This window comes from Gallinula chloropus (genome assembly GCF_964237585.1).
Source record: "Gallinula chloropus genome assembly, chromosome: 10".
Taxonomy (NCBI): domain Eukaryota; kingdom Metazoa; phylum Chordata; class Aves; order Gruiformes; family Rallidae; genus Gallinula; species Gallinula chloropus.
Genome location: NC_140095.1, coordinates 8533860 through 8560949, shown reverse-complemented (window position 1 = coordinate 8560949; position 27090 = coordinate 8533860). Strand labels below are relative to the sequence as shown.

General features: G+C 47.7%; 2 protein-coding genes across 2 annotated transcripts in view; one reads left to right on the top strand and one right to left on the bottom strand.

Moving 5' to 3' along the window:
* The window catches only part of CTNNA1 (catenin alpha 1), a 118724-nt gene that overhangs the window by 43874 nt on the left and 47760 nt on the right, over positions 1–27090 (bottom strand). Inside the window, exons 8-9 of the mRNA XM_084268595.1 lie at positions 7052–7132; positions 5626–5778 (exon numbers count right to left, since the gene is read on the bottom strand). Coding sequence (XP_084124721.1) covers positions 5626–5778; positions 7052–7132 — 234 coding nt within the window. The remainder of the gene's footprint in view (positions 1–5625; positions 5779–7051; positions 7133–27090) is intronic.
* On the top strand, positions 15189–16793 carry LRRTM2 (leucine rich repeat transmembrane neuronal 2; the record flags this gene model as incomplete). Its single annotated transcript, XM_084268675.1, has 1 exon — positions 15189–16793. A coding segment is annotated over one exon (1605 nt), but the record flags the coding sequence as incomplete, so codon positions are not given.

Sequence of the window (27090 nt, the reverse complement as noted above, 5' to 3'; positions counted from 1 at the left end):
ACGCCAGATGCCCACTAAAGCCGCTCTGCCACTGCCCTTTTCAGCAGGACAGGGGAGAAAATATCCATTGAGAGGCTCAGGAGTAAAGATAAGGACAGGGAGAGATCATTCTGCAATCAGTATGATGGGCAAAACAGACTCAACACAGAATAAAGGAAAGAAAACTCCCTAACTGATGGCACTGCCCTGCATCCCCAGTGACACCAGAGTCGGGTGATGAGAAGTGTGACCAGATCTTAAAGCACCTCCCCTCACTCCCTTCTTAGTAGACTGCACTTGAGTCAGGATTTCACTCCCTTCTTCCCTGCATTATGACACAGGGAGGAGGAGTCCTTTCTCACAGGGCTTCAGCTCTTCCCCTGCTGCCCCAGCGTGGGTCACTGCTATGGTACAGTCATCAATCACAGAATGGCTCTCAGGCTCAGACTGCTCCAGCCTGGTCCCCCACAGGGTCACAAGCCCCCCCAGCAAACCTGCTCCGCCATGGGTCTCTCTCCCTTGCCCATCTCTGTGTCTCTGTCTCTCTCCATGGGCTGCAAGTGCTGCCAGGGGCTTGCTCTAACACGGGTCACAGCATCTCCTGTCTGTCTCCCCCTGCTCCAGCGTGGGGCCTCTCCACAGGCTGCAGGTGGGGTCTGGGCCTTTTCCATGGGCTGTGGGGGGACACCTGCTCCACCATGGGTTTCTCCAGGGGCTCAGGGGCATCTTTCTCTGCGGCACCTGGGGTGCCTCCTCCCCCCTTCCCTGCCCTTGGTGCCTACACAGGTCCTCACACCTTCTCACTCCCTTCTCTGGGGCACAAAGCAGCTGCTTGCAGGTTTTTCTCCTCACTATGACTCCCAGAGGCGCTGTGACCATCACTGATGGGCTCAGCCTTGGTCAGCAGCGACTCCGGCCTTGAGCCGGCTGGTGTTTGCTCTGTGGGGCTGCAGAGAGCTGCTGGTGCTCCTTGCAGAAGGGGAATATCAGAGAGATAGGCTGTGGATAGCTTATGGGGTTGCATGTGCCCAACCGTGATTCTTTCCAAGCAAATAAATTTGCAGGCTGCATCTGTTCCTGGGGTTTCGCTGAAGATGAGGAAATCATCTCTCCATATGCAGGATACAACCCGGCGCATTAAAAAAAGGCACAGAGCAGCCTTTTCAGAGAAATTAAAGCAACTGGAAAAATATTGATGCTTATGAAAACATCATTGAGTGCTTCTGCCTCCTGGGCCTTACCAATGTTGCTCTGACAGAGAGACATAAAAATAAAATTGAACTTGAGAAGCCCCATTTGACAGAGGGGTACCAGATTCCACAGCAAGGTACCGCTACTCAGGGCTTTTGGGAAATTACACACTCTCTCTTTCCAAAATATTCTTTGGCAAGCAAACAGCTACCACAAGCTTTTAACCTGGACTCTCTCCTCATCTACCTGTAACCACCTTATTCCTTGAAGGGCTGGAAAACTTTCCTATTAACACGACACAGTATAAGCCAGTGACAGACCACCTCATTTCCTTCTTTGTCTAAAGGACTCAATAGCAAAGCAGAAGTTTGTTCTTAATGTTCCTGGCTTTTCCACATCTCAGAGCACAGCCAGAACTGCCACCACGGTGACAACAGGGAGCAGGACAAGGGCAACTTGGGCACAAGCACGCTTCAAAGCCTGGGGTGGAGAACAAGCCAGTGTGGTGCTAAGGGACATCAGTAGAAACCAGCACAAAGTCGCAGGACTGACTCAGTTCTTCCACTGGGTCCAAGGATGCCAGTGCCAAGCTGTGTTCCTCAAGAGCAAAGTTACAGGTTGGAGAGCCGAGGCCTCTTCACACCCAGCCCCCTAAACACAAGGAAGTGTTTGCAATCTGTAAACTAAGGCTTCCAAAGTCCAGAAGTGAATTTCACCTCTCCTCATGCTGGCTCTTCTGTTACTCTTTTGTGCTGCATTTAGATTGGTGTCCCCATTCCTGAATTAAACTCCTTTCCCAAATCCCAGGCAGGGGTGGTTACTCAACTGGTAGGACAGAGCTATTTTGAAAGTGTCTTTGGAACCTATTATTCAACCGAGACAAGCCTTGGGTTATTATTTTACTGACACTCAATTTTCAAAGGCAGGGTAAGGGGGTCAGTATCTTACTATGTGAGAAGGACACTGGAAGGAAGCCCTTGGGGCCACTGCTCTGCTATGGCTTCTCTAGAAGATACAGAGCCAGCAGGCAAATCAGATTTTTGGGGGTTTTGCACCCTTTGGTTGAAGTTGGCTGCCTGGACTTCAGGAAGCACAAAGTAGACTGTGTGCTGCTGGTGACGGGATGTTTCAAACTCAAATTACCCACATCACGTGTTGCGTCTCTTCACAGCCACTCGGAGGGCGCATGACCAGCTCTGCACTGCAGGAGCAACATCTACACCATGCTACAGCAGGGCAGCACCAGCACTGCTACTCCTCCTGTCCAGTCAATGCCTGCAAGAGCTTAGTGTCAAAAAACAGGTACACAGCACAGTCCCCTGTAGCAGCTGGATCATCAGGAGAACAGCACCGACTCCTCCAGGTCCCGGGATGAAGGAAACTAAATCCAAGGTGTAAAACTTCTTGCTAATTCAGAGGGGGATCTGTCAAGTTACAGAGCACAGAGCAGGTCTCTCAACGTGCCTCTCCTCCCATCCTTAGCATGGAAGGAAAGGACACACTGCTGCCTACATCTCCACATCAAACATGGGAGCCTGTCAATCACAGTGTGATACACAACCAGCTCCATTCTGCACTGCAGCTGTTTTGTCACACAAGATGCCTTGAGTCACTTGGCAGCATTTCCGAGGGTAGTTAGGATAAACTCCCCAGCACACTTACCTTCCACTGAAATGAGGCAGAAGCAATCACTTCTCATCTCACCAAGTGGAACAGCTCTTACACAATCTTTTATTGTTTCCCTGGGTACCTGCAGTCAAGTTTTCTGCCAGAGAGCAGAATGAGATGGGAACTTGCAAACATCCTTCTCCATTCTGGCAGAGAGACAGGGAGAAACTGCAAGCACAACCCACCCCGACCTGCCTTCCTTCACAGCCATCTGACATTGCACACGACTCTGCAGTGGCTCTCTATCCCCTTGAGACAAGGGCTCTGCAGGAGTTATTCCCCTTCCGAAGCTAAGCATATATATTACTCCATCTGCATCCTCAGAAGAGGTTTATAAGCCACCGAGACCATGCTACTCCAAAGCAATAGTTACATTTTAGACAGCAAAAGCAATAAACAAGCCTTCAGAAAGCTGTTGTGGCAGCGTATCATTTCAGCAGAACCTTTTGATGCCAGTCAGAAATATTGTTTAATGCATACTTCCAGGGGAATAGTCCTTCTTGAAAGACAGACCGTTTGGCTGAACAGAGGTTCTGTAAAACTCATTTGCAGCTTGGCATTTTCACATGAGGTAAGGTCAGTGGTAGCTGCTCTCACATGCCAGTGAGGACGGCCACCCATTGCTTTTCAGACAGCACAGGCATTCTGCTGGAGCAGGGAGGAAGGGCTCACCCAGCAAGGGCGGGGAGAAGCTCACAGCCAGAGCAGTGTGATTATTCCTCTGTAATTATCCCGATAAACTGCGTGTGGACCCCACACGTCCCCTGAGGAGGTGGCAGAACTATGGCAGAATAGGCACTGCCAGTGTCATATGCCAGTCATCTTCTCCTGTAAACAAGCTCTAAACATTATTTCCTAGCTAAATTAGGCTTGCAGTGTGGTGAAGGGAGGCTTTGGATGAAACCTGCTTCAAAGCATTCCCACCACCACACGTGGAACAGCTGCATCCTGCTGCTGAGGCAGGACACGCCTGCTGCTTCATCAAACAATGCTTGTTACTTAAGATTTAGAATTAAAAAAGAATCAAAGCTATATGGACATTGCATTTCCACTGAAACACGACAGGCCAAAAGCAAAGAACAGATACCTTCAAGGAATTAAAGGCTTTCCTTGCTCAGACACCAACCCTGAAGAGCTGGACTCGCTTGGCACACCCCAGACAACGGCCTCACCATGCTCAGTGACCACAAGGCTTTAAACAAAGTGGAAAACATAACGGGCAGGAGGCAGAAACTACTTCTCCTGACGTTTGACATGTCTTATTCTTGAGTAATTCCAATTTGCCCAGTTGTGTGGAAGTATTCCTGATGAACCTCGGAGCCACGTGGACTTGGGTGCCAAACACAGCGACACTGAGAGCAGAAACAGGCGAGCCACTGCCCGACTGTCCCCAGACAGCCGCTGAGGTCAGTCAGCGCTCGAGCCAGCTGATGCCCCAAAGCACCCCCGAGCGCAGGAGGAGCTCCTGAGGTTTATTCCTGCTGGCACCATTCTCCAGCGGTACCTATCGACATTTGCTCCTGCCATCTAGCACGGACAGCACAAAACAGTGGCAAGGGGACACAGTGCCCAGGCTATGACCTCACGGCGCTCTCTGCAAACACACTACTTGCTGGAAAGCTAATGACCTTTAATGAGGTTTAGTTAAGATGGGCCACTCTTCCCACAGATTAGCTTCAGCCTTGAGCAACCCCTGTTTCAGAGCCTCTGGGGTTTATTGTGAAGAGGTGGCAGGGGTGAGGTTCACTGTTACTGCTAGCTTTCTGTTTGTTGTTGGCTCTTCGAGCAGGTTTTCCTTCTAAAAAGCCTTCCCATGAAAGGCCTGTTTATACTCACTGGGATGCTGCTGAAAAGTAAAAACTTACAGGCTTTGAGCAACAGGTCAACCCACACAATGTGACAGCCAGGCCAGGCTCCCTTAGTCCATGTCACCATCTCCAATTAACAAAGCAAGTTAAGGTAACAGTGCCATCACAGAATCCCAGAATCTCCTGACTGGAAGGAACTATGGGTCCATAAGGACCATGGAATCCCACTCCTGGCTCCACACAGGCCCAGCCCAGTCAGACCTGGCACTGAATGCATTATCCAGACGATTCTTGCCCTCAGCCCAGCTCAGGGTTGTGATCCCTTCCCTGTGGAGCCTGTGCCAGCACCCAACCCCCGTCACAGTACAGAACCTCTTCCTCACATCCAACCTAAACCTCCCCTGTCACAACTTCATGCTGTTCCCTCGGGTTCTATTGCTGGTCCCCAAAGAGAGGAGATCAGTGCCTGCCCCTTCACTCCCCCTCGTCAGGAAGCCACAGACCCCCATGGGGTCTACCCTCATCCTCCTCTTCTCCAGGCTGAACAAACCCAGGGCCTTCAGCCTCTCCTCAGGAGCCTTCCCCTCCAGACCCTTCCCCATCCTCAATGCCCTCTTCTGGGTACTCTCCAATAGTTTCCTGTCCCTCTTGTCCTGTGGAGCCCAAAACTGCCCCTAGGACTCGAGGTGAAGCCACTCCAGCACAGTGCAGAGTGGGACAATCACCCCTCTGGACCAGTAATATACTCACGTTGTACAGTATATTTAAAACCACATGTGCTATGTAATGGTAGCCATTGCTGTTTGATAAGCTCACATTTTTAATTACTTAAATATTAAGTTGTGTTTAAATTCATTAAAATAAAATTTTAAAGCAAATTTATTACAGAATTTGCTCTTTGCTCCAGCAGAACCGAGAAGTACCTGGTCTTGCCTTAATTCCACTAGAGATAATTTCACTTTAATTTGTTCCATCTTACCTCAATCAATTTGTTGGCATGTTCACGGAAAACCTGGGCATATTCTTTAACTTCTTTTTCGTTCCCATTCTTGGCAGCTTCAATCAACACTAGAAGTGGAACATTTGTTTCCAGAAACGAGTCTGATACATGGTCCATCACAGCTTTGCGGAGCTGAAATGAAAATAAAAGCAAGAGTTATTTTTCACAAGTGCTCTGCTGCTGCTTTCCTTTCAGCATATTAACACATAAACCTGAAGTACTTTTGTTCTTGATCCTTCCTCCTCTGTGCAACTGAGGCTCTTCCCGCATCAAGTCCTGTCTATACACTTTGTGCTTGAATTTAAATTAAATCTCCTTAAAAAACCTGGATTAGTTATGTAAGTGCGAGTCACCAGTTTGGCCACAAATATTGATTTAGCAGCTCATATTGGTTTTGTCTGAGTAAATTTGCTGCTTTCCCTCGGCTGATTAAACAATGTGCTGATTGAACTTTTTTATTTTTCTACTGGAATAAAAATATTTTTCAACAAACTCAATTCACATTCACAGTTACTTGAGGAGGGGAATATATCGCTTTAAAAAGCTAGCGGCCGAGAGACTGATGGCACATAAATACAGTCCTCAGAGCAGGCAGGCTGTCTGGAGACAAAACCCACTGGAATTATAAAACACACGTGATTACAGAATCCCAGAATTGTAGGGGCTGGAGGGGTCCAACCCCTCTGCCAAAGCAGGGTTCCCAGGACAGGTCACACAGGTCGGCATCCAGATGGGGCTGGAATCTCTCTAGAGAAGGAGACTCCACACCCCTGGGCAGCCTGTCCCAGGGCTCTGGCACCCTCACCAGGAAGTTCTTCCCCAGATTGGTGTGGAACTCCCTGTGCTCCAACTTGAGGCCATCCCCCCTTGTCCTGTCCCCACAGATACTGAGAAGAGGCTAGCCATTTCCCCTGTGTCCCACACTTCAGATATTGATAATCATTGATTAGATCCCCTCTCAGTCTTCTTTTCTCCAGGCTGAACAGTACCAGGTCACTCAGCCTTTCCTCATAGGGGAGATGCTCCAGGCCCTTCATCATCCCCAAAAGCCCTCAGCTGGACTCTCTCCAGGAGATTCCTATCTTTTTTGTACCGTTCAAAGTCCCAAAAATATGAGGCAGCTTTTTGTTTCCTTTTGGTGGGTTTTGTTGGGGTTTTTTAAACCTCTCTTGCCACAAAGATGATTAAGAATCAAACATCTTTATTACACAGTTAACAGAGGATTAGATTTCCACTCCACGCTTCCCTCTGGACCAAGCACTGGAAGCATCTAGCTTTTAATTCACAAAATACAAGCAGGCAAGCCCACTGGAAACAAATCAACTGATAACACGTTGCCAAGAGGGCAAGCGTTCAGGAACACATTCATTTGTGTCAACAAGTGTCAACTCTGTGTATTAATTACCTGTCTACGCAGGTCTCTGGTCTTTTTGGTCATTTTATCAATGGCAGAGTTCAGCGCGTCGCTCCTCTCTTTGCGTCCAGCCTGCAGAACAAGAGAGTAGGAGGTAAATGGGTACGCAGGGTCTCAGCAAAACCAGCCCTCAGCATTGCAAGTGCACCATCAGCTGCTGCTTGGGGGTTCTTCAGGTGATTCTGCCCACCCAAAGTCATCTTCACCTCCCCAATAACGCGCTCTCCTCCTGGCTGGTTTGGGCAGTACAGGAACATCTGACATCTGAATGCTGTACCTTTAACACTCGTCAACTCTCCCAAGAAAAGGGTCCTTTCACAGATCTGGATGCCTTTTAGCTCCTCATGAGCCAGGGACCGTATTCAACCTTCAGATTTTAACCTTCTCTCTTCCCCCAGCTCAAGTCAACCAGCCCACAGCCAGCACAGCATCAAGGCCCCAAGGGCCCAGACCTTTAATCGCCCACAGCCAGGGACCGATCGCACACAACCCTTTCATGTGTAGGATAAAGCAACGGGGGGGGGGGGGGGGGGGGGGGGAGGTTCTGGTTTGGCTGGGAGGTTTCTCTGTATAACACAGGTTATATTTTGAGTTTTAAAGCACACTTTATGCAATCACAGTCCAATTTCTGAAGTTCTAATCCACGATCGATGTAATTATCCTGTTGAGAAGAAAAGCCATTTAGCATTGCCAAAGCGAGGGTCTGCCAGTGCTCAGCCCTGCAGTGACAGGCTGGTTTGAAGTACCTGGGTGGGCAGCCCTGGATCGAAAATGCCGCGTCCACTCCACAGCTGAAATCAAAATTAAACAAAACCAGGCGGGAAAAATTAGGATCTTGTAATGTCATTATAGTTTAATTAATTATTGAAGATTTGTCACCTCCCTGATCAAGTAATATGATTCTCATCAGAAGAGGAAACTGAGAAGTGACTGCAGTTACAGCCAGGAGCTCGCCTGACCACACCGGAGCCTTCCGCAGAGCCGGCATCGGCGCACCCTTCACTCCACCCTCAAAACCAAAGCCAAAATCTCTAAATGAAGTGAAGATCAATACGACCTATTTCTTGACTAGTTCACTGTTCCCAGGCGTGGCAGACCTGAAAACCAGAAGGCAGCAAGGTCAGAAAGCACCCGTCCAGCCTGCACCTAAGGCAATGGCTTCGCTCCAGGGGCACTGGAGGCAGAGGGTGCTACCTGTGCCCCAAGGAGGGTAGCAGGCAGGCCACCCAAACTCTGGTGCTGCATGAGCTAAAACCCTGCTCAGTGACAGAAACCTGCTCTTGCAGCTGCTCACACCTGCTGCTGCTCTCCCACCGCTTCACTACTGCAGTGTGACCGTTCTACCAAACCCATGGCACCCTCCGGGCACGTGGGCTGGTTTTCCCAGGAATGCCTTTGGCTCTAAGATGTATATTCATCTCGTCTGCAGAAAGCCCACCACTGAGCTGTTCCGAGAAGTGCCATTTTACTTCCCCCTGGGTGCCCCTACATCACCATTCTATCGCAAAGCAGGAGCACGCTTTTGAAGCGAGTCCACCCTTCGCTTCCACTTTGCCGTCCCTGGCTTCACAGCCCCAAACAGCCTCAGCACGCAAGGACCAGGAGCCTTTCGGATGAGAAGGAAACCAGGAAACCCTTTCCACTGATGGACATTCGGTTCACAGGACCAGACAGCAGCCAGCCCTCTGTAGAACACAATGCATACTCAAGTGCCCAACAGGCACCGATGTCACACTGCTGCTCCTATTAAGCCACCCCACATTCCCCCACACAAAGAGCTGTATAATCTAAACCCATTAGGTTTTAGCTAGGCAGCTCCAGTTGATTTGCACCCTGTTGGCATTCAGAAGTTTTAGCATGAAGCTCGCCAGAAGCATTCACAGAATTTACTTCTGAGGGTTGCAATATGAAAGGCCCTGCTAACTTAGCTGCAGTAATTGAACGATTTATCACATGTAGCTACTGATCTGGTTCCTTTGTTAGGGCTGGCGTAGCAGGGCAGGAGGGGACACGGGATGGACGCCCAGACCTCTGTGGCTACAGAGACCCTGTCATCATTAACATCTTCAATTGTCACAGCCAAGTCTAACTGAGGTCCTGGCCCAGTGACAAGGATGTCAGGTTTAGCCTGTCTGAAGCTTCTTATTTTTTTTTTCTCAAAATGAAATAGAACCCACTAACTGTGGGACCAGCCATGCCCATCAGGTCCACATGGAGGCAGGCAGTGGGGCATTGACTGCTAAAACACATCAGCTGCAGCTGCAGGAACCCTCCAGGGACCCTGACAGCATCTGAAGATCCTCCCTGAGCACACCGGTCCCTCTGTCCAGACGCCCACTCTGCAGCTCAACAAGCCCTGTTCTCTCTATCAAGTACTGAATCACGTTTTAAAGGCTCCAGGTGACAGCTTACCACCTCGAGGTACTTTGTTCCAGTAACCAATTACCCCTTCTATTTAAAAAGTGGCCCTTGTTTCTAGTCCAAACTTTGACTTGAGGAGCCAACTAACAGCACAACAAGCATATCCCAGCCATCAGCTTCTCTTACACACAGATTAGGAGGCCTTTCAATAGTGAAATCTGAATATTCGGGCTCCTGAAAGGACTTTCAGATACTCAACACAAAACTCAGCTGAGGGAACCACAAGCTCTGCGGTCAGTAAGTAGCTAATAGACTCAGCAGATTTAATAGGGTCATGTTGACCATGTCAGTCATTCTGCAGTATGATACCACAGCTCTGTCCGGTATCATGGATAATAAGTTTAGTTGCAGTGCAAATTTGCTTTATATTAAATCAGATCTTTATCAAAGAGGCAAGAATTGGCGTTAAAAATTGCTCATAATCTCTGCTCCTCCATCATCACTGCTACCCTGCTTGGAAAGCAAGGCACCAGCCACCGTCCCATCCCTGTGCTCCGGCTCACACAGGGTTTGGTTTTAATCACCTCTGGCAATGAAGGGGATTCATATAGAGGGTGAGGAGTGGCATCACGCCTGTCACAAAGTGCTCCCTTTCCAAGCCTGCCACCTGAATTAAACAACAGAAAGGAACCGAGTTTCTCCTACAGCTTCTGATGTTACAGTCTGACCCTAAGTGATTTACAGAGGTAACAGAGCATGGTGCAGGAGGTGCATGAGCCCCATCTGACAGCCATGAGGATCAGCAACACACAGATTGCACAGAGTTACTCAGAAAAACCAGCAAAATCACAAAACCTCTCACCATTAACCTCAACAAGTCCTTATCAGTTCAGGTTCAGCTATGAGCACAGAGCTACAGAGACAAGCAGTGGCCCCTGCCCAGCACAGCCACCCCAGCAGAGCCCAGCATCCGTCCTGCCCAGGTGTGCCACCATGGTGCAACCAAGAGCCAGCGCTGCCCCGCCTCCTGCCCAGCACACTGTTTCCTAAAATACATTTTAAAAGAGATGGTTTGAAGAGGTTCCTGATTCAGATAATCTGTGAATAGTCTGTGAATTGGGACATCAGGCAGCGTTGTGGGTAACGACGGTGATTTAATAGGTGGAAGATGAGCGTTTGGCACGCCTTCCTCTGGGCAGGCAGTGGCAGAGGATGCTGTATGTCAGCGTGCCACTGCTGAGCTGTGCTTCATGGGGAGGCAGGAGATGGAGTGATCCCCTTCCCTTCGTCACATGCTTCGGTTTTGCCTTGACACCCAGCCTAATCGCGTGCCCACGAAGGGAAACCATCCAGATCCCTCCCTTACCATATTAGGGCTGCAAACAAACTGCAGATATCTCAGTGCTGATTCAAGCCCAGGAAGGGTAAGCAGCAAAGTATGACACACACGGATTTCAGCAGTGTTTCCATATCTGCTGGCTGTGCTGAGGAAGCAGGACTATATACTGCTTTCCTGCAGGAAATAAGTCTCCCACAGCGAGCCCACGGCTCGCCGAAGCATGGGGGCTGCACAGCATCATCTAGGATTCAGCAAGAACCTGCAGCAAGATGCCCAGGCTCCCACTCCCATGCAGTATGCTGTGCCACTAGCCCCCTACTACATCCCTCCCCACTGCCAGGCCGCAGCCACGGCAGCCCCACACTCCCCTCAATGCCCACAGAGGTGCCAGCCTCCATGCCTCACCACAGCACACACCTGTCCTGTGCTCCCGTGAAGGCACCCAACCCATGGTGCCCCATCCCAGCCCACCCATCACCCTCTGGGGTTGCCCTGAGGAGCTGGGCATGTCTGTTGATATCCCATCTCCTTGGACATGCCTTTTTCTCCTCTATCCCTTCTTGGTGCTCACCACTAACCCAGCTCCACAGAGTGACAGTACGTGCACGGTGACGCTACAGCCCCATGTCCATGCTTGCCTCCTTCACCTCACAGCCTGACCCAGCACAAAGCCTATCGCTTCGCCAAACACCAGCAGGTTCTCCTACAAGCCCTGATGTGCCGATGTCCAGCAGAAATCAGTGCTGTCACTTCTTCAGGCAGCAAGGTGAGCTGCCTGCTCACACGGTACCACACACGCGGATCCAAGTCGCAGGTTCCCCAGCCTCACCTGCAACGCTGCAGCTTGCCGTCCTCCAAGCCCGCAGCGCAAGGAAGTCACGCAGCCCACATCGAGCTACATCAAGTAAAATTAGCTTGTTTGTTGTTCTTAATCCAGTAGGAAGGCTTCCACAAGATGTCAGCCTAACTAAATGACAACGCTAGCCTCAGGGTGCAATCCTACTTTTCCAGTGCGCGCGCTGAGCGGGAAAACCAGCTCTTTTGGTGCTGGAGCAGCAGGGTAAGGGAGAAGCCCCTGAGAGGGCTATTTGGTCCTAGCAAGCTTGTTCCCAAGGCAGACACGCCACCTTCTCTCTCTGGGGTGCAGGTGGCTGCTCAGGCCATTACTGGGAGCGCCCTTGTTGGCAGAAGGCCGCAGATGGCACTCGTGCATGGTCCTCCTTGGTGTGCGAGCAAGCTTTCAGTGTGGGGAGAAGAAACGCCATCACGTGCGTTCTGCAGCCAGCTGGGGATTATTCCCAGTGCAGGCAGCTCCCAAGAAGCAGTGTGAGCATCACCACAGAGCTCCCAACTTCAGAGAGCCAGATGCACGCTTTCTGTAATAGCTGTTATTTCATGACAAGTGCACATAAAAACATGTTTCGCTAAGAAAAGCGCCCATAAAGTTCACGTTAGCAGTTTCCCAAACAGGAAACACGCTGGCAAGGTGCTAAATAGCCCTTGTTTGGTGATGGGCCAAAGAACAGAGCGCTTCAGAATGGAAGGAACTTACCGTGTTTGAACATTAACTCTTAACTCTGTGCCAAATTACACAATCTTACCGTGGGAGGAACCTACCAACAGATACTGATGCAAAAAAGCAGAACGTTTCCAAAAGACACCTAAATTCATCCTCCTGGTAACAGCAGAAAGAGGCAGCACAGGAAAGGAGTAACATCTGACCTTAGAGCCATTGTCATTTTATCAGTTACCCCCTCTGGATTGTTGTTTGTAAATGTTATTGTATTTAAATGGTATTTAAATTCAAATTGACACTTCTAAACAGGATTTTGCACCAGAGGCCCTGCTGTGGGAAGCCCAAGCAGGGTACTTCAGTTCTGCCAGACAGCTGCCAGGCCTGGGTTCCTGCTTCTTTTCGACAGTGAGGTGTGAAGGAACTCTTTAAACAGGTTCATGGCATCTATTCACATGTATTTATTTCACATTGGAGCAAATGTGAGAACAGGTATTCACCGCAGAGCAATTTAAGACATTTATCCATCATTTCCCAGCTTGCTTCACCATTAGTTACTTCCCTGATGGGTTGGGGAGAGTGGTTTGGGTGAGAGGGTTTCGCTCTGGGTAGGTTTAAGGTTTTCCTTTTTGTTTATGTTTCTGTGCCATCCCTTTACTTCACACTCCAGTCTGCTCCGGACGGGACCACCCACCACAGAGAAGTATGGCCACAGTCAGTAGTGCACTCATGACATGTGATAGCGAAGGGAGAAGCAAGCAGAAACCAGCAAGTCTTAGTGTAAATAAGTACCTCTAAGGAACTAAAGCTTCCTACCTCCAGTGCTTTCTTTCAGAATCTTCTTTTGACACAATTCATCATCTTCCTCCATCAGCACAGGAAACCTGTTGTTCACAGCTCATTCCGTACCTTGAGGTCGTGGTACCTCACGGCTACAGAGCATACATTTTCAAGAGCCTTCTACTTCATCTCTCAAGGTGAAAGTAAAAAAGCTTATTCAGGTTGCTTGGAGTGGGAAGCTAACACTCTGCCTCATCCCCATGGAGCCAAGGCCAGGGAAGCGGCTCTGCTCTCCTGCACATGCATGCGAAAATCCTAAAACCATGAAAAGCTGTAAAAAATCGAGTCTGTTCCTTTGCCTTCCAGTACCAGCTGTCTTGGGGGAGAGTTTGCTCCAGAGAAAGGGCAATGAACTTTTCAAACAAGCAACTGGGACAGCACATTTGCCTCCTCCATGCTGAGTGGGCACGCTCTGGCCAGGGACCAGCTTGGTGCTAAGAGCCCACCCAGCTTTGCGGGGTCACCGCTGCTGCAGGCACAGATTCCCAAAGCCCTAATTCCTGAAGCCCTAACCCACATGGGATAACAATTACGGACCCACCCCGCACCACCTTTCACAGGGAGCTTGTGACACCAGAAGGTGATCAGTGACCACAAGGAAGCCCTTGAACTGCCTCGAGTCCTGCCAGCAAGTGCCAACCTCGCGACAACTTCTCCTGCGCTCCGGTCCCTGAGGAAAAGCAAGCACAAAAGCCACTCTTTTGGGGGAAAAAAATAGATTCTCTGGTTTCATAACTGCACGCTGTCAAGCTGGATTCCAATTAGATTTTTCCTGTGTCCTAACACAAGCTTTGCCTTTTCCAGAAATTTCTCGTCGCTTGAAGCTTAGCTCCTGTCCTTTGCTCCACACTGTACTTTGAGACATCGGAACACCCATCCTCTCCCCTTCCCACTTTCACAGGGACCGTGGCCGCTCACAGTTGTTCTGTGCCGCTTTAAGCTGCCGAATCCCTCTCACCCCTGCGAAAAGCTGGTGCTAACCAGCATCCTCTGTTCCGACTGCGCGGACTCGGCAGCTCAAAGTTCCTTTTATGCAGCGATCTCGAACAGAAAACAGGCAGCAGCGAGCGCTAAGGCACTGCCAACCGCAGCTCTGCGCTGCTCTGCACGCCAGCACAGATGTAAGGGGGGGGAGCGGAGCGGGGCAAGTCTTTCCCTATTCTTTCTATCATGAGGATGGAGGACTCCTGCTGCTGATTTTTTCCCCCCCACACACACACACCCCCACCCCATCAGTGGTCTTTAACACATCACAGTATGCACCACAATGCTTTAAAACAGCAAAGCTTCTGGAAAACCCAAACAAAAGGCACGTCACCAGGTGACGTCAGCCTATATACAGCCCTGTGTGGTCACAGCGCATAAGCAAATCCATTCTTGTGCCGCTTCCCTGAAAAGCTTTTCAGTAAACGCACTCATGCTACTACAGGAGCTTCTCTCAGCAATAAGCCACCCATCTGCCATCAACAAGTTAGGACTAAAGGAAGCCACAGCTGCGGGAGAAGAAAACGTGAGCTTCAATTAACCAGCTGAGCAGCCGCCGCGGACGAAAACTTGTATTAAGCATCGGTTTAAAAATCGCAGAGCTGTCAGAGGGGATCAAGCCAGCGATTTCAAAAGGAATATTCCAAGAGAGGATCGTGGATTCAATTTTGCACTGATATCAAAGGACACTCAACCCAGTAAATTATTCAAAGGCTACCTTACGTTAGAGCCTTTCACAGACTCACCGCGTTGAGTCTAAAACTACGACTGAATGCAACCTCCAATGTACTCAAAAGAATGGGTAAGTTCCTGCCTTTCTGTATCCCTTGTCTAACGAGTGACCGGCTGTGCTTTAACGGAGCAGTCAGGTGCTAAAGGCAGTTTTTTTTCTGCACTGAACCTTAAGAAAAATCCATAAATCTGTTTTCTGATCGTGAGACTGTAATTCTCCGTAATAGAGCTAAAGCCTCATCCTAAGTGTAATAGCCCAGTATCGTGTGTTTCGTAGTAAGTTGTTTCTTGCATTTAGAATGAGCGTGTCGGAAATGCATGGCAATGTTATCTGCAGTGAAATCTTCCGTCCGTGATGTTCAAAGTGTACTGATAAGGCTATCCTATCTTGTTGTTTTCCTAAATTATATTCTGCAGGCTTACATTTCAAGTGGCCATTAGGGGCTCGTATGCTGGCAGCACTATATGCAATGAGTATGGTTTTAAAAATGCTGCCTGCCTTGGGCATGGCTTGTCCACCAAAATGTCGCTGTGAGAAGCTGCTCTTTTACTGTGACTCTCAGGGGTTTCACTCAGTGCCAAACACCACTGAAAAGGGCTCGCTAGGTTTGTCACTGAGGCACAATTATATTTCTGAACTTGAAAGGGATCAATTTGCAAGCTTCAGTCAACTTACTTGGCTTCACTTAGATCATAATCAAATTGCAACAGTCAGAGAAGATTCTTTTCAAGGACTGTATAAACTTAAGGAATTAGTCTTAAGTTCCAACAAAATCTTTCATTTGCCAAACACAACTTTTAGCCAGCTGCTTAACCTGCAGAATTTGGACCTCTCTTTTAATCAGTTATCCTCTCTGCACCCCGAGCTGTTCTACGGCCTTCGCAAGCTACAGACCTTGCACTTGCGTTCCAACTCCCTGCGGACCATCCCGGTCCGCCTGTTCTGGGACTGTCGTAGCCTGGAGTTCCTGGATTTGAGCACAAACCGCTTGCGAAGTTTGGCTCGCAACGGATTTGCGGGATTAATCAAGCTGAGGGAGCTTCACCTAGAGCACAACCAGCTGACAAAGATTAATTTTGCTCACTTCCTCCGGCTGAGCAGCCTGCACACGCTCTTCTTGCAGTGGAACAAAATTAGCAACTTGACGTGTGGGATGGAGTGGACCTGGGGCACCTTAGAAAAGCTCGATTTGACTGGGAACGAAATCAAAGCCATCGACCTAACCGTCTTTGAAACTATGCCTAACCTTAAAACCCTCCTAATGGATAACAACAAGCTCACCGTTCTGGATTCCAAGATCCTAAACTCGCTGACATCCCTCACCACCGTGGGCCTCTCCGGCAATCTGTGGGAATGCAGCCCAAAGATCTGCGCCTTGGCCACATGGTTGAGTGGCTTCCAAGGTCGGTGGGAGCACTCCATCCTCTGCCACAGCCCCGACCACACCCAGGGAGAGGATATTCTGGACGCCGTGTATGGTTTTCAGCTTTGCTGGAATTTATCAACTGTTGTTACACCCGTGGCTACGACACAGGCAGTTCCCACCACCGAGTACACGAAGAGAATAAGCTCTTCTCATTTCCATATGGGAGACAAAGAGATTCCGACTACGGCAGGCATGGTCGTTACCACCGAAGAACATTTCCCCGAGCCAAACAATGCCATCTTCACTCAGAGGGTAATTACAGGAACAATGGCTTTATTGTTTTCTTTCTTTTTTATCATTTTTATAGTGTTCATCTCCAGGAAGTGCTGCCCTCCCACACTGAGAAGAATTAGGCAGTGCTCAATGATTCAAAACCACAGGCAGCTCCGCTCCCAGACACGGCTGCATATGGCAAACATGTCAGACCAAGGACCCTATAACGAATACGAACCCACCCACGAAGGACCCTTCATCATCATCAACGGCTACGGACAGTGCAAGTGTCAGCAGCTGCCGTACAAAGAGTGTGAAGTATAATACCCACACGCCATCCAAAATTAAATCAGATAAGTAACCTATTTTAAAATTGTAGGGGACCTACATCAGATTCTAATTTTTACAAATGTTGACATAAAGCCTAATTTTCCAAGCTACTTAATGGAAACATTGTTTATGGAGTGGTGCAGTATTTTTTATTTTTAAGGTTTTTTTTAAAAAAAACAAACAAATCCATAATATTTTCAGTGTTAAAGAAGCAATGATGACATTAAACTTGCACTCCTAATGTTCCAAACTCAAAAAAGACACTCACCTCAAACTCTGTAAAACGTTCCATGTTATGTAATTATATGACTGTGTGTGAACATTTCTACCCTCCACATCCTACTTTTTCTAACGAGACTGGCATGAGGGGAAGGAGACTGGGGCTGGATCTGCACAGAGATCTGCGGGGGGGACATACGCTCCGTTTGTTCCACTGCAGCTGTAGCATCCCAAACCCTCCAGCTGGCTCCGCTCACTTTAAAGGCAGCCGTGGAGGAAGGTTTTTTCCTCCTCTGACAATTCCACTCCAGTTAAAAAGAAATAAATAAAATTTTAAAAGGGGGGAAGGGAGGGGAAATAATTAAAAAAAAGGGGGGGGAGCAATGAGAGTCCAGGTGGGGATTTAAGCGCATTTCTTTGAAATACAGATTTCTCTCTCTGCATTCACAGCCTGGCTGGCTTAAAGGGACCTTGCTAAAGCTCACAACAGATACAGTAAGGAGCAGCCCACAGGGTCTACAAATTAGTAGGATGCTCACAAATTAGCAGGGGGACTCTCCGGGCACTTAGGAAGTAGGCAGTGGAGCTGATTTAGGGAAGCTCAGTCCGACGGGATCGATATGAAATATTAAGTGGATTCGGCTCTCACCAGCTCTCTGGTTTGACTTGCTGCTGCTTTTCATGAATTCGGGCTAATTACTCACAGCGTTTCAACACCTTCTCACATGTAAATACCCTTATGGCAAGTTTTTCTTAATTAAAAGTAAATATTAAGGCAAGGGTAAGGAGAAGGAAGGACGGACAGAAGGAAGGAAGGAAGGAAAAAGCCTCTCTTTGTCCCCCCACTGCCCCCCCAGCCGAAGCTTCCTCTCGCCTGGAAGCTGTTTTCATGCACTAACCCCGCCGCCGGTTTTTCTAGACACAGAATTAGCCCCTGTAACAGAAGCTCTCACTTGCCCTCCTCTCAAAACTCAAGGTAATTGACAGTTTAAAAAGAAAAACCAAACAAAATTGTACCTGCTGGTAAGTTAGGAAGATGTAATTAGTTTATAGAATAGTTCACTGAAAAATGTTTCATTTCTTCCTTGATACGGGACAGAACCTAAACTAGTACATCCTTTAAAGAAAACCCTATATAAATATATATACACACACGCACCTCGCTCTTCAGGAGTAATTTGATTTCTTTAGCCAGAAATACCATATTGCTATGTATACTATATTATGAAATTGTATGTAAATATTTGCAGATCTATGCAGCGACGGTGGTACTCGGGTGCCACGGGGCAGGGGGACGTGGGGGGTCTGCAAAGGATTACATTATTTTTTAAGTCAACTGCTCCAATATTGTAAACATTCTAACCAAAGCTAAAAGGACCAGAGGGATGGGGGGGGGGAAATAATTATATATATATACATGTATGTATAACTACAAAACGTGTTGTGTTCGATGCTGCAGTGTTAAACGATTACCAGCACACACCGACGAAGACAAGAAATTCCTCACAGTGTTGACATACCTTGAGCAAATCAGTAATTACAGTATGCTAATTGTGTTGTACTAAACTATTCCGCAAACTTTTTAAAAGAGAAAAAAAAAATCACTGCATAAAAATCTGTTTGCTATTTCACTCTGCTTTTATATATCTGTATTACCACTTAGTGAGGTATTTAGGGTGCAATTATACAACAGTTTGATGTTTTCTTGTGAACTGAAGTCGTCCGAGGCAATTATAGCAAGATAAGTGTGACTTCTGTTAAGCTTTTACATAAAGCTTTTTCAATTACTGGTTTTGAAGATATTAATTTGCATCGGTTTGCTTTTACATACAGCCCCTTACTACAAACAAGTACTTTGTTTACTTCCCAGGACTCTGTGCTCAATGGAAGAGACTCAGGGAAGCCTCATGGTTTTCCATAGAGATCCTTCAAACCCTACTAACTGTTTATATGGCAGTGGGCCCGTTCTAGGAAATCAATTACTGCCTTTACCTGAGCAAGGTAAATCCTGCTGGGCAGGTGGACAGAGAGCCGATATCCCATGTGTTTTAACCCCACTTGAGCCAGGCCAGAGCAGAGCTGGTAATTCCAGAAACGCAGTGGGATCCAAGGGTGTTTAGCTGCTTATAGAAAAATCTGCTTCATTCCTTACCATGAATAAGTGCTCACAGCTCTTCCTTTATGTCCAGGCTTTTGCTCTGCTCCAGGCTGTCCCTGTCCCTGCCCGTACACCTGCCTCACCTCGCGTTAACTAACACCGTGGTCAGCACGGCTGGGAACTGGAAAGCAGACACTTCTGGGAATGGTTTTAATGTACAGCTCTAGGGTACTGGCAGAGGCAGAGCTCAAACCGAACTCATTAATTATCCTGGCAGCCAAATAAACTTGCTACACTATCATCAACCATCAGATGTCAATACTGAACTCTGGTGTCCTCAGCTGCATTTCCAAGAAGGAATTCCACCTTCCCCCTGTGGGCCCAGCAGAAAGCCTTGCTGCAAGGCAGCCCAACAGGTACCGTGTCAGTCTGCCAGGCAGTGACGACTGGCACGCTGAGCTTCCTCTGGAGGAGGTGCTTTCCCAACAGCCCAGCTCCATGCAGAAGCCCATTCCCTCTTTACTAGCTCACCAGTGTGACCAAGGAGAGTTAAAATAGATGTTCCAGCAATGCTGGGTTTAATCCCCTTCTCCACCCCAGCCACTCACACCATTTTTGAAGCATTAAAGCACTCGCTGTTCCAGCATCTCTCCAGCATCTCATCCAGGGCCCCAACTCCTCTAACCCACCAGTACTCCCAGTTCCCACTGGTCCTGCACCGCTGCCTTGGCTTGCAGACAGCAAAGCAGGAGGCCAGGAGACAGAGCCCAGCACAGCATCATTCAATTTTGCTTTGACTCTCTGTACTACACACTAATACGCAGCCAATCTCCCAAATGCTGTGGTTTATGCCTGCCATTTCCAAAACCACTTGTTGCCAGGTTCCGGGCGTAAGCAAAGCAATTCTGCAAACATTACATTTAGGGTAACAGGTATCATAAAACTCACAGAATGTCAAACACTAGCAGTGAAGTCAACTTGAATTCCCTTAGGAAGGGCAGCGAGCGGCAGGCAAAGCCATCGCTCTACACAAGGACACGACCAGAGGCTGTTAATTTTTTTATTTTTAGAAATAAAGTTACTGTCTTCCATTCTCAATTGCTTGTGACTCTTCCAGGCAAGGAGGGTAACGTAATAATGGCGTTACTCAGCAGTCTCTGATTTATTCTGTTTATGGAACGAGAACCGCAGTGATTTGGTTTAAATTCGTGGTGTTTCAATATGAGCACTGGCTGATGATGAGAGGTTGTTAACTTGCTCTCTGCCAAATACCATCTCCACTGCACAGCCTCAGTCTCTAGAGATGCTAAACGGCACCAGAGTTGCTCCACACTCCACTCCCAGCCACAGCCTCACGCAAGTGTTCAGGACCTTTTAGAAATGAAAGTATCTTTTACTGGTCTCGAGATCCTTGTCCCATCCAAAGATCTCCTCCAGCCTCACTGATCTCCAGCCAGCTTTTCCAACCCCCACCCTCGCAGCAGTGACGTGCAAACCGAGCAGCACAAGTTCAATTTTTGAGTCATCGTACTGGAACAGGTCTGAATTAATGCTTTCTGTGCCCCTCTCGTTAGTCGCTCTGCATTAGATCACCATTTAACTGCACACAGCTAAAAAAGAGAAATCACTGGGCTAAGGAGTAAAATGGGTTAGCATTTAGTCTCCAGCTGAAGTTCTCCCCTGCACAGAGTTCCCATTTCTCATCAGATGGAAACATAATTAATGCCTCTGTATCAACGTTTGGTTTTGTTTGCTCTCCCCCCAAGCAGAAACTATCCGATAAGCCTGGCCTGCATGGCAAGCTAAGCACCCGAGCTTACGTACCGTCACCCCCCCGTAGAAGACAGAGACCTATTGCTAACATGTGAAATCAGAAATATCCAGTGGCTTTAAACCAGAAATCTGCACTACACACTTATTTTTTAATGTCTCCGAGTTAATTTCTGTACTACTTTAATGAAAATAAAGTTGATTTAATTTTGTAATCTGCATAGCTATCAAAATCCATCTGTTCAGACCAATGAAATCTACCCAGAAGCTGAATTTCATCTTTCTTATGAAGTTTTCCATAAAAATGAGAAGGTTCAGAGAGGGATATATTATTTCTCCTCCCCCTAAAAAAAAAGGAACAAGCAAGGAAACAACAAAAATCCCAGGCAGTTGCAGAGCAGCAGCTCCTCCCTCCCCACACCTTTCCCCACTGCAGAGCCTCCTGCATGCTCGAGCTGGCTCCAGGCTTTGCTCTTGAAGCCATCCCGCTAGCAGGGTGCTTGAAGAGCATTGCAGAGCCATCCAGAAATTCAGCATTTCACATCTTGTATGAAAACCTTTTGAGAGGTATCTAGGGAAAGGTAACAGAAGCTTTGATGAGTCTCATCAAGCCTCAAGACAGGGCAAAACGCCACACAGCTCGAGCACCACCAGTGTGCGCTGCCTCTGCTTATCCTTCCACAGCTCCTTTGTAAAAATATAAACAAAAAGCCTCAAAAAAAAAACCCCTCACCCCATTTTTGTTTTTACCATCATGAAAACATTACTGAGTGAACTATTCTACCAGCTTAGCAACCAGAGATTTAAAAAATGAAAAAAAAGAGTCTTAGATGCGTTGTATTAAATTATGTTTAAGGAGCCACTTTCTGGTGGGAGGGGGTGTAAGTAACAGAGTAAAACAAAGCGCAGTGTACAGAAAGATTTTGTTATTAAAATTGTGTATACTGTAAAACTGCATTTGCCTCTTTCTTCCTCCCCTTTCACACAGAAGTGTCAGAAGCTTGCTCTTTCACAACACGTGAAGAGCTCCTGTAAAAGAGCTGGTCTGCACGGGCTCACCTCAAACAAGGTGTCTCTTGCTGTTTGTATATGGAAGATGAAAGAGTGAGAACCAAACCAAGGCCAAACCCTTGAGACTGAACCCCGTGAGCGCCGGTGTGAGAACCGGCACGCGCAGTGCGTCCTCGCCGGAACACTGGCCTGAGCGTCGGCACCACCCGGCAGAGGCTGCTGGCTCCAACCAGGCTCTAACCCTGAGCGTACCCCCCAGGTCACTGCGAACCCAACCGCTGGTCGCAATGCCAGCCAGGAGCGTGGCATTCCCAACGGGACCACCTTGCCATGAATTTAGCCAGGACAAACAATGCGTATCGTTTAGAGATGTCAAACTAGCAAGACATCACTTCAGCTCTGAATTACAGTCACCTGAAAGTGTCAGAAATACATTCCCTTTAGAAGAAGTGTTCTTTATACAGGCTACCACAATGAAGGTAATGTTCCAAACCACAGTGAGCAAGATTTCTGATTTAGAGGAGTGACAAGTTCACACACACAACCCAGAAGCCTTGATACAACAGCTGAACAAAAGAACGAGTTTCAGGATGTTCCAAGATGATTACATGCACCCAACTGCCAGCTAAAAATCACTTCAGTAACTAAGCCTTAGCTGCATTTACTTTTTTGCAAAAGGTTTGGCTGGAACAAGTTCTCGAGGGTTTTAAATGTCAGCTGGCTAACTGCCTCTCCAATCCTTCTCGTACTTCAAAGCAGCACATGATAAATCTATTTTCTTAAACTCTCAAAGAGACTAATTTTAAGATAAAAAGCATCTCTCAAATGCAAAACTAGTTGTTCTCACAAGCAAAGGTAAGATACATAAAAGAAAACACGCAGTATTCTGGGTGGACTACATAAAACCCTTGAAATCCAATTAGTAACAGGGGAATGCCAGCATCCCTGGTAACTTACTGCTAAGCGTAGGCTCTGTTAGGAGAGGTACTCAAAGGCTGAGACTCCAGAATCCCACCAGTGAGGATGGCACAAATGACCTGACAATCACAGCACACCTGGGAAGCGCTGACTCCCTCCTTGGGGGGGTGCGCAGGCAGAGGGACAGCACCCACTGCAAGCACTCACCCCCTGTACAGCCCTGGCATTAGTATCGACTGTACTCTGGTCTTGGAAAAAAGCTTTATGGTATCATCGTTACCTAATCAATAACCCTGAAGATACTAGGGAAACAATTGCACTGTAATGAATTAAAGCTATCACTCATATTTGACAGCAGGAGCCACGTGCTCCAATAGTTATTTTGGAAGAAATTCTTTATGCTGGGGGTGATGCATAGGGTGCCCAGGGAGGTGGTAGATGCCCCATTCCAGGTCAGGTTAGGTGGGGCTCAGAGCAATGTGGTCTAGTGGCAGACATCCCTTGCCTGTGGCAGGGGGTTGGACTAGACGGGTTTTAAAGGTCCCTTCCAACCCCAGCCAGCCTGGGATTCCATGAAACAACAGCAAGGAAGGATGATGAGAGCAGTCACCTCATTTGCAAACCTCCACATTGATGTCTGTGACCCAGGACTAGAGAGGTTTGGCTACTTACAGGCATTCAGCCAACATTTCTGAGCTGAAAGGTAGCCAAACTTTATTTTAGTTCTTTTGCTGGCTTTAATCAACAAGGTCCAGGAAACCTGATTTTCTTCTTTCTTCGTCCTCTAAGTGGAGAGGATCAAAGACTTAAATGCACACCAAAATGATTTGAGACCTTCTGAACTGGCAGCCTAAGCAGCAGCAGCCAGGGGCTGAGCAGCGATCTGAGGGGACTGTTTCTCCAGGGAAACACCAGTCTGCTCCCCAGCATGCCACACACAGACTCCCAGTACACACACAAGCAAAACCCAACTGAGACACTAACACATCTTCCTTTAAATAACAAAAATTTAAAAAATAAAATCGAGCTATTCATTTTAAATGCTGTTCAAGTAACTTACCCATGTTTTCTCCCAGCAGGCTTCTACTACTTGTAGGCTGAATACTCAAACTAGACACAGAGAAAGCACTGCCTTTCTTTGCCACCAGTTCTTGCCCCCAGAGAGCGTGTGGTGCACCCACTGTTTGATGCAGGCATATTATGCTTCATACTGGTTTAACAAAGCAGCCCTGATTCAGGGAAAGTCTTCAAGTAAGTAGAAAAGTTTTATCCATCAAGAAAGTCCTTAAATAATGAATGGGTCATAATTCTTTACAGTCAAAAGCAATTAATTTTCTGTATTATAATCAGAAGAATAAATCTGAAAAATCCATTCTAATGGCTCTGAATCCGAAGGCAGTGTTGCAGCTGAATTTTTAATCTTAAAATACAGGAGCAACGAGGACTTCTGCTGTTTACACATACAATCTCCTACCAAACAGAACAGCTTTACTGCATATTTAATAGGTAGAACGGGTTTTGTGAGACCGCATGAGATTAAAGACAGCACTAGATACAGGAAATGCATTTCAAGTAGAAGGGTCCTTCCAAGATACTTCTCAACTCTACAGCTACAAAAATTCCTGAAATATCCTTTCTGAAATGTACAAAATGCCACAGAACGGCTTACTGCAAAAAGCAGTTTTACTTATATGTTTGCAAAGAGCTAAAAATATTGAGCAGAGTGTTAGCATGGAATCCAGCTCAGCCCTACAGCAAGTATTCTGATGAGGATGCATTTGCTCTCTTCCCTTTAACCAGCTCCTAAATAATCCATCATGTACCCAGAACCTCTGCCTCAAAAGCCACATGCTGCTGTTAGCTGGGACTATCAGTTTCTGCCCTCAACCGGGGTACCACCTGAAGGTTTTAATTTTTCAGAGAAGGGGAAAGAAGTAAAAATAATAAAGCTCTAGTAAAGCTAATAATGACACAACCTCTAGCAGAAAGAGCTGGGGAGGGGGACAGGGACACTACTACAAGTGAGTTCCCACCTCTGAAGGGGAGCGAGGGAGAACACATCCACATTCTCTCGCATGGCAGAGACCTCCAGAAGCTCTGCTAACAATCTCTGCTCTGAGTAAGCCAGATTTTAGCTGATACTCAAGCGGATTCACCTGACCCAGAAAGCAATCACAGAGCAAACATCCTCAATGCACGCCCATCCCAAACAAGTGAGCTGGGAAAGCCACACAGCAGGCCATTCTGCAAGCCCCCAGGTCTAGCCATACACCTCATTTAAAGAGCAAGAGAGAGATATTAAAGCATCATCTCTGCTGTCCTCAGGACAAGACAACATGCTTCAGTAAAGACGCGGAACTACTTATTGATCGAGTCTCGCCCTGAAGCACGCCATCCCCAAACGAACAGCAACAGCTGTTGTACCAGAGTCTACAGAGACCTAGGATTAACTCCACGCTTGAAATTCCAATTGTATAATTTAAAGGTTAAGGAAACCCTCTTCAATCTTTCCTGATAGTCCTGAAGCTGGAAATAGCTGTGTGGCTGCTTCCAGGTAGGACAGGCACCCAGCTCAGCGCCCCGGGGAGCTGCAGATCACTGCAGAGTGGACCCAGAGGAACACAAGCAGCCAAGTTTGGTAACTCCTAGTGACAGCTGGAAAGTCTGTGGGGATCAAGTGTAGATCTTTAGGGTTCAGGGCTTCAAGAATTTAACAGCCACAGGGCAGGCAGGAAAAGAAAGCCATCTCTGCTTTATATTCTTCTCTATGGATGACCGGTTCAGCTCTGGGACGTGTATTAGCACCGTGGCAGCTGTGGAAATAAGAGCGCTGTGACTACATGACAGATGCCTTTTGCCTGCAATTAGCATCCAGTCCTACGACACCAGAAACTTCAAAAGAGACTGAGGTTACCCACTTGATTAGGCTGACCTACAGAAAAAATACAGCCAGCTTTGGCAGGTACTACATCTCCAATGTGACACTGCGCTCCTGTGCGGAACAGGAGTAACAGATCCCTTTGACAAGTTACTACAGTCTGCAGCCACAGTTAACTTTTAGAGGTCTGCACATCCTCTACTGAAGCTACAGAGCAGCACACTCGCTCCTCCACGTGTAACAAACTCCTAACAGTTATTACTCTATCTGTGAGTGGAGAGTGAGTCTGCAGGCCAGCTAAAATGTGCCAGCCCTTTGGCTGAGGGACATCTGCTGCCCATAGTTTAAATAATTAAACACCCACGCAGCCCGTCACATAGCATAACGTAACGATGGAATCAGGACTAAGGCAGTTCAGGTACTTACAGACCACGTGTGCACCTCCAATACACCTTCAGTGTGGGGAACTGCTGAGCAAGCTGCCACATCCCTCCCGCTGCAAGTTCCAGGTTTGTTGGCGATGTAGCTCGTTACCAACAGATCTCAAACTTGGAGAAACCCACCGCTTCCTTCCAACTCAGAGAGGGGTTTACAGCATGAGCTCCAAGCTCCTGCTCCCACACTGCGGAGACACACCCTTCCCAGCGGGCCCCAGGCCACCCAGGTGGCTGTGCTAGAAGTGCTAATGCTACACAGGGACCTGGAAGGTGAAGTGCTCACCACCCTCCTCTAGCACAGCTGAGGAGCACGCCAGGACCTGCCCGTGACTAACAGCTGCCTGACAGCTCGCTGTAAAACACAGAGGCCAAATGAAACCACTGACTAAGCGGAGAACGACTCCGGCACACCGTGCAGATAAATTCCAGGGATATTACCCCTCCATATCTACAGCTGTCTGTGCACAACAATTAACTTGACAAAGCATGTCAATGAGGGTGTCCAGAGACACATGAAAGAGTTTTATACCACATCCAAATGAGCTGACGCTACTAGACTGCAGCCTGCTTTCTTCTTCTTAGTGAGCACTCCGTCATTCAAATACTCCACAGGAAAGTTGCATCATCAAAATGGGAACTTTCTAACACTTACTTTTACTCTCCGTTTATTCAAAACCAGTATCCTTCATCAGGCAAATCAGCCTTATAAAACATTCTGCTCACTGCAAATGCTCTGAGTTCAGCCCGTGCTGTTAAGAGTCAAGGACAACATTTAGTTGGTACTCCCTGACCATCAGACACCCCCTGGGAACCATGAAAACACAAGGAAACCACTCCAAAAAAGATGAGGTTACCTGAATAACAAACCCCCCAACTGCCCCATTCCTCTACAATATTAATTATACACACATATGAAATGAATAAAAATATAACGGAGGTTATATTAGCCCCCCTAAAACA